The sequence below is a fragment of the Corvus cornix genome, chromosome Z, assembly GCF_000738735.6.
Source record: "Corvus cornix cornix isolate S_Up_H32 chromosome Z, ASM73873v5, whole genome shotgun sequence".
NCBI classification, from domain to species: Eukaryota; Metazoa; Chordata; class Aves; order Passeriformes; family Corvidae; genus Corvus; species Corvus cornix.
In genome coordinates, this window is record NC_046357.1 from 67,221,786 (window position 1) to 67,229,536 (window position 7,751).

The following is a 7,751-nucleotide window of genomic DNA, read 5'->3' on the forward strand; positions in this document are numbered from 1 at the left end:
CCAGCTGGCAACTGAAGACACAATAACCAGCTTGCTCGAAGTCCCATCCAGCCTGGGCTTGAACACTTCCAGGCATGGGGCATCCACAAATTGTCTGCACAACCTGTGCCTCACTACCCTCACAGAGAAGAATTTCATCCTGATACAGAATAGCATAGAATTATGACAATTGCTTCACTATCACAAATAAATGGTTTACTAAGGCAACCAGATTTCAGAAGGTGCATATTTCTTTTGGAAAAAAATAATTCTCCCAACCATCCCATTTGCTTATGTTCTTCCGCTTTTAACGTGGGTGCTAACATCAGACTTGCAGGTTATGTGTGAAAAGAGATTTATTGTTACACAGATGCAAGGCAGTTACATGCATTCCAGTTCCGGGAAAAGCAGGCAGTTCTACTCAGCTTCACCTCTTCTTTTCTTGCTCCTATCTTCACTTCAAAGTTGCCGAAAGGTGTCCATTTGCACTTGTTGTAACGTTGCGATGTAATGACAATTCCAGATGTCAGCTTATTTCTTTTTCTTTCCTTTACCTTTCTTGCCTCCCTCTCCCTGCTGAAGGCTTTGATCACTACTTCCCATCTTTTGAGTTCTTGTTTTCAGTTTTGGAATGGTTTCTGCAGCATACAGCATCACTGATTTACCTAAAATACAAGGAGAGATCAATGCATGCCTACTAAGTTAAGAACAGATGTAAAGCCTAGGAGATCTGCTTCCTTCGCCTGTACAGCAAGCAGCTTGTGAATAATTCTTGGGGGAAAAAACCCAAAAGTGCAGAACTGATAAATGTCACAGTAGACTGGAAAAGCCACGTAACCTGACAATCTCCAAAGTGTCTACATCCTTCCTGTTACTCTTTCCCTTCACCTCCTACTGGCCCTAAACACTTCGGACAGAATGATCAGGCAAAAGCTACATGCATTTTTAGAAAGGCACTGCTGCCATCCTGCAGGAATCTGGTTTTAAATCATCTCCCTCTGTCAGCACTCATGCTACTGTACACTCTTCTAGCTCTTCCCTTAAGATATATACTGTTTCCCTTTTACACAGGGATTCACCTTCAGAAAAAATGCAAAAGATGAAATTATTTGTCATTCAAGATGAGTAATTCCTATTAATCTTTAAAGGACAGCTGCTTCATTGTAATTTACATAAATGGCCAGCAGAAAACTCAGCTGAACTTAGTACTGTGTTTTATCCATTTGGCATCTACTCAGATGATGTATGTATCCTAAAAAAATGTTGGAATTTAGTCATTTAAGCACTAAACATTCTATTTTAAATGTCAACAAAGCAGTTACCCAAAACTGAATAGATGCTTTGTTCAATACAGCAACCACGCAATGTAGCCATTGCAGAAGCAGCAGAATCAAAGGCAACAGCATTTTACAAACTTTACTCAATGCTCACAACTTGATTTTGTTGACTTATACAGGCAACAAGATTTAATGTAAAACTATAGGATTTATAATAGTTAAAACTAATTAAACAGGCTGATAACAAAAAATACACGAAGTCTTTCTGGTTTATTAACAGGTGAAGTGCCTAAACCCAGGCACTCTACTCACGTGTTGGAAACTGAGGTAAACACGGGTTGCCATCATCTTGCTTGAGCTGGATTCGTACCCTACCTCTGTACTGCACGTCTCTGTTCCACTCTCTGGGATACATCTTGTTTTTCTGTCATACAAAAGGAGAAATGTATTATAATATGCATTGGAAGACACAACTGTTTCAGAGGCACTGCTGAAAACAATTCCTGGTACTTGAGCAATTTTGTGAGTAAACTGCAAGAGGGACCATTTTACATGCCCAGCGGTCTGGACTACAGGGGCTCGGGTTTTTGTTTTATCTCCACTGCTACGAACCCTTCTGGACACCTAGGGACAGCAAGTGATAGGTCACAGTCACTGCTTTTGGCTAATTACAGCCTTCGCTCTTGATGAAACATCACAGGTTTCTCAGTGCAGCTGGTGTGCACTGTCCAACTACTTCTGAAAAGCAGAGTGATTTTGTACCAGGCTTTGGGTACCAGTCACACTTCTAGATGAGAACCTATATTCTTCTTAGAAAAATCAACACTGCTCTAAATTAATAACTAATTATAAATTAATAATTACTTCAGGAAATGACCTCTGGTGAAGTTACCTCTCTAGAAATCCAGACTCATTCCCTAAGAAAAAAGTAACCAACAAACTATTTAAAGAGTAAGGATGTACTGCAATAAAAAGCTAACATTCTTTGGCTGAAACATGACTCCAAAGGACTATGAATATTCCAACTATCAGAATCCTATTCCTATAAAACTCATTGCAAAGGTCATCATTTTTCATTAAAAACATTCCTTTCCAAAAGCTTAATTTGCAGAGTTGCAGCTTGCAAAAATAGCTTTTATTCTGACACACTTTTAAGCATCCAGGACAGTCTTCTAAGAAGGATGGTAAAACAGAAGTAATCTTTTTATAAGATTAAAAGTGACATTGTCTGAGAGATCTGAGGTATTCCTGACTTACATCATTTTTCCAACATTTACTTCATGACTATGGTCAGTTATCACTCAAAGCAAGCACAGCTAATAACAAAACTTCTCAACTGCAAGTTATAAAAAAAGACATAATGAAACGCATAACAAATTTGGGAGTTTTTTGTATGTGGGGACTTTTTTTTTTAATTACCTCTAATAACACATTGAATCCTACTGCTGCACACACATCTTGGATTTCTGTAGATGTGGGATTTTCAACAGCCTGTTGAAACAATGCGTTAAAATTAATTAGTTTTCAACCATGACCTGTCTATACAAAAATAGTTACCAGTTTCCCACACTATACTCTGTAACTAGGAAAAGCTGATGGGGAAAGTGAAGGTAGTGACAAATCTAGTGTAGAAGTCATCTGTCAGTGCTGCTGTGGTCTACAGAACATTTAAAAAGAAAAAAAAGAAGAGCTGAAACATCAGGAAAAAGATGAGACCAAATTCATTAGGACATGAGAGCAAGGTAAAGAATTGCTTAGGAAAAGTAATTGAAATTAATTAACAGCTATCGTACGTACAGAGATATCAAAAGCTGTGTATCAGGAACAGCAAACATACAGCAAAGACTGACGGAGGAAAAAACCAGAAAATTTCTAGCCACAGAGCAGCAGATTTCTCCCATAGGTAGACCTTTGATTGGCAACTTGCATGCTCAAGAAATATTTTATTTTTAACTGTTATCAAGAAAAAACCAAACCCTAAGCAGTGAGGAAAGCCCTTTATACTCCCAGAACTGCTTGCTAAAATTATTACAAGTGAGTGAGATGATGAAGAACTATTTCTGGACAGATTTGAAGTAACAATAATTACCATATCTGTGAGTCACATGCACAGGACACAGAATATATGCTCATATAGTCAGTCACCAGAACCCAGTAAGTAGCTAGCTACTCTTTCCTGCACTGCTTTCAGATTCTGCAAACTTGTGTAGGCAGTGGAGTGCATGAAGTTCCTCATTACTTTACCTGCTTGTCCAAGGTGCTGCTCAGACAAAAGCAAACACTTCAGCCCAGGGCTCTTCTACTAAATTCACATGCTGGCACTAGGTTACCTCCAAATACACTGTAATTTCCAGTTACTGAGTGAATTGCCATGGGGGAATGGAAAGGTCAGAGAGATGTATTTTCCAGCTCTTTATACACTGCTACCTAGCAAAAAACCCCATCCCTCCCACCCATAAAATCACCTTATCTATAGGTATCCTTCTTCCTTCTGCTATTGTCTTCTTGTTATTCAAATAAGCTGGATAAATGCAGATGAATCTAAGAAGAGAAAACAGTGAGTTTAAGCAAGCTATATCAACTCCTTAATGCTTATGCAGTATTTTCCTAGTAAAACAAAAAACAAGCGTCATGGCTACAAACACAGAAGTTCCCACAGCAGTTTAGAACAACCATTTATTTTCCCTAGACTGCTTAGTAAAATGCTGCAAAATCCCACTTTGAGTTATCATGGACACTACATGACACCACTTTTTGCGGCACTATTTGTACAAGGGATGGCACTACCCATTCTGAAAAAAAAAAAGGAGGCTGAAATAGAACTTTCTGACCTATTTTTTTGGACCTATTTCTTGCATGCTTGCAACCTCGAAGGGAACACACATATTTCCCTGAAAAGAATTAAAGAACGTTTCCTGAAAAGGTTTTATTACACTAATAGCTAACTAAGTCCTGTGTTTGTTTTGTTTATTTTAATTCACACACAAATCAACCCAGATTTGGGTACATTTATAAAAGCCACTGAAAAACTGTGCTTCGAAACTTGCTTAAGACTTTTCAGTAGATTTACACCCATCAAGCACAAGGGGATCAGCGCGACAGAACCTCAATTATACTTCTTAATTATAAAAAATAACTAGCTGCGACCAAGGAGAGGGGGAAGAAGGCCTGCATTGATTTGAATGAGGACCTATGAGAGCATAAGAAAATAAGGAAAATGAGTAAAACATATGGTGCAGACAGATTGCAATTAGCTGAATGACAAGAGAGTGACAAGGATCACGTTCCTTGCTGCTTCTAAAACCAGCCGAAATCACCTCAACTCCTACTACTTTCTCCTCCCTTCCAGAGGTTCTCTCCACTCTTTGCTACTGCCGTCTTTACGAGCCGACTAGGTCTGGGTTCAGCACGGGAATTCCAGTCTCCTTACTGACTTCCCAACCAGGCAAGTGTCACCACCACCCTTTGTTCCACAGGGATTTAATTTCAGACACCACCACCCTTTTCTCCACAGGCATTTAAACGACCAGCCCTTGCTCCGCTCGCGTTTTCTTCTCCGCCAGCCCTCAGTGACACATAAACAAACGAACCCACGGAAGACCCGACCCCAAACAAGCCGTGCCCACGGTACCTCTCCTTGTCTGCCGGGGACGCGGCGCCGGCGGCGGCGGCCATGACAGCAGCGCCTCCCCCGCCCCGCCCCGCGCCACGGCGGGGAGAGGGCCCGCCCCCAACGGACCGATACGCGATTCCATTGGTCAACGGGATTGTCTGTCAAGTACCTCAGCCTGTGAGGAGGCGCAACGTCTCCGGGGCCGCGCGCGCGGCGTCTGCCCGGCTGAGTGAGCGGGGGCGGGCAATGGCGGCGGGAAGGGCCGGGCAGGTTCGGGGATGTGCGGAAACGCCGTGACACACAGCCTTTAACATTGGGCTGCAGGCGCCGATGAAACACGATCCCAGAGGGTGGCGGTGGGCGACGCAAAATGTGTTTCGGAGGCCGCCAAGCCGCCGCGTGGTGCCCTTCACTCACAGAGCTCTAGCGGTTGTTTGAATCATGGAACAGTCCGTCTAAGAAGTGCCAGGAAATGGTTATTTGGTATTACCACAGCTCCATGTACAACTACATGAAAAAAAAATAAGCTAAAGTTTAAGGAAAAATTATGGGGTCGGTACTGAGTCCAATCCTGTGTCACATCATCATCATTAATGCTCTGGATCATGGGGCAGCTGCGCTCCCAGCCTGGTTGCTGGTGACACTGAGCTGTGAGGAGGGGCTGATACACCAGAGGGTCGTGGTGCCGTCCAGAGGGACCCCGACAGGCTGGAGAAAGGGGCTGACAGGAACCTCAAGCAGTTCAGCATGGGAAGAGCCAAGTCCTGCAGCCAGGGAGGAACAACCCCAGACACCAGCACGGGCTGGGAATGCACAGCTGGGAAGCAGTTTGTCAGGAAAGGCATCGGGGTCCTGCTGGACACCGATCTGAACATGAGCCAGCGATGTGTCCCAGTGACAAGGCCAGTGGTGTCTGGGCCGCACCACGAGAAGTGCTGTCAACGGGGCAGGGCAGGTGATCCTGCCCCTCAGTATTGGGGAGGCCACACCAGGAGTGCCAGCTCAGCCCCAGGACAAGATGGACACGGGCACACTGGAGAGAGCCCAGTGAGTGGTCACTAAGGCCGTAGAGGGACTGGAGCAGCTCATCCTGGAGAAGAGAAGGCTCAGGGGATCTCACCAAGGTACATAAACACCTGCAGGGAGGGTGCAAGGAGGATGGATCCAGGCTCTTTCCAGTGGTGCCCAGTGACAGCACAGAGGCGATGGGCACACACTGAAACACAGGAGGTTCCCGCTGAACATCAGGAAACTCCTTTTCCCTGTGAGGGTGACCGAGCACTGGCACAGGTTGCCCAGAGAGGTGGTGGCATCTCCATCCTTGGAGATACTGAAAAGCTGTATGGGAATGACAGCTCTTGGTGGCCCTGCTGGAGCAGTGGTTGGACCAGATGACACCCAGAGGTCCCTGACAGTCTCAACCATTCAGTCACCCTGTCAATTTGACAGGTCATATTTTGTGCACTGTTACCATCTTCATACAGCAGTTATGTACCACGACAAAGAACTGAAGGTATCTATTCAGTATTTATCTGTGGTGGTGTCTTTTTTTATTTTCTGCTCCACCAACACATGCAGCTGGCAGTGAAATATTGAAGAGGGGGGTGCTAAGAGCCAGTGCAACACAGTGGTATCCCCAGGGGAGAACTGCAAGTACCATTCATGAAAACTTACAAGAGTTAACAGTTAGGGAGAAGCTTCAGAAAGAATCAGGGTGGCACAGATGAAAAAGTTATTGTCTAGTCACCCTGTTGAATGATGAGCAGTTTTGCTGTCTTCTGTCTTTGCTCTCATTCTGTCAGAAGTGAGCGCACTGCACAAAGTACTGCAGAAAACACGAACAGCACAACTGTGTGGCATCAGCAGGAGCAAGCAGCTTTTGGAAATGCGACTGCAGCTGTCTGGGACCAACTCATCGATTTGGCAGCTCGTCACAAACATGACTCAACAAGCTCCTCAGCTGACAAACAAGGTTATGTAAATGAGGTGTGCCAGTTATGAAGAAAGTTTTTGATGCAATAGTTGTCCAGTGCTAAAGACAGGTTTTTTGAGGGTTATCTTCAGATTACCATCAAACTGACTGATACAGAGTCAAGTGTAGCTTTCTAAGAGGTAATCCATTACAAATAATTTGATATTTTGTTGCTTAGCAACAAAATGTTCTCATATTGTCAACAGTAGCTTGATAATGGATTTGCTGTGTTTTCCTTTCTTTGCACAGTGTTTTTATTTTAAATCTCCATTGCTTGCACACACTTGTCTTTCTATTAAATGACTTTTTATTGAGATACCTACCACCTAAAAAGTGTCAAGAGCTGCCATTACCTTGGGAGTTGTCCTGTTGTCCGGGTTGTCACTGCTTAAATCTGTGCATCAGCCAACATGGACAGAAGCTTCTTCTGTCCACTGCTGTCACCTGCTTTTAGCAAGACAGATGTGGGCTGTCGGGGAGGAGAGGGGGTCTTAGTGCACAGTGTGAACTGTGGACTGACCAGGGTGCAATACATTCATTGTCTCTGTGCAGGCATGAGATGTGCAGGGCATGGTAATGGTCAGACCATTGCATGAAACATGGTCATCATAAACCTTGTTACAAACTATGCTTACTGCCATTTAGGTTTGAACAATACACATTGCCCTTTGCTTCTGGGACACACAGGTCTGAACCCACCAAAAGGGTATAAACATAAATCTCCCTCTGCGGGACAATGCTCTAGCAGTGTTGGAATCAAAGAACAATCTAATAAAATCTTTTAGGAAGTAATGCTAAGAAATATTTATTTGGCATCACCACAGCTTCATTTTTTAAAATTTAAAAACAGGCTAAAACTTAATGAAAATATATTAAAATTTACTTCGTACTGTTCCCTTAGATTTCTGTA

At 43.4% G+C, this 7,751-nt stretch overlaps 1 protein-coding gene across 1 annotated transcript; it reads right to left on the reverse strand.

Moving 5' to 3' along the window:
* Window positions 1–317: 317 nt before the first annotated feature.
* SRP19 (signal recognition particle 19) lies at window positions 318–4,992 on the reverse strand. Its single transcript, XM_010391369.2, has 5 exons — window positions 4,888–4,992; window positions 3,722–3,797; window positions 2,676–2,747; window positions 1,569–1,680; window positions 318–644 (listed from the first exon to the last, which is right to left on the reverse strand). The coding sequence occupies exons 1-5, from the start codon at window positions 4,929–4,931 to the stop codon at window positions 511–513; spliced, it is 438 nt and encodes a 145-aa protein (XP_010389671.1). The 5' UTR covers window positions 4,932–4,992; the 3' UTR covers window positions 318–510.
* Between the last annotated feature and the right edge of the window lie 2,759 nt (window positions 4,993–7,751).

Excerpts from the sequence above, each read along its gene's own strand:
- SRP19 (XM_010391369.2), bottom strand. The coding sequence starts at position 4,931 with ATGGCCGCCGCCGCCGGCGCCGCGTCCCCGGCAGACAAGGAGAG. Across the intron at positions 1,681-2,675 it reads GATTCAATGTGTTATTAGAG|AAAAACAAGATGTATCCCAG; the intron begins GTAATTAAAAAA and ends TTTGTATGACAG. Across the intron at positions 645-1,568 it reads TTTACCTCAGTTTCCAACAC|GTAAATCAGTGATGCTGTAT; the intron begins GTGAGTAGAGTG and ends CTTGTATTTTAG.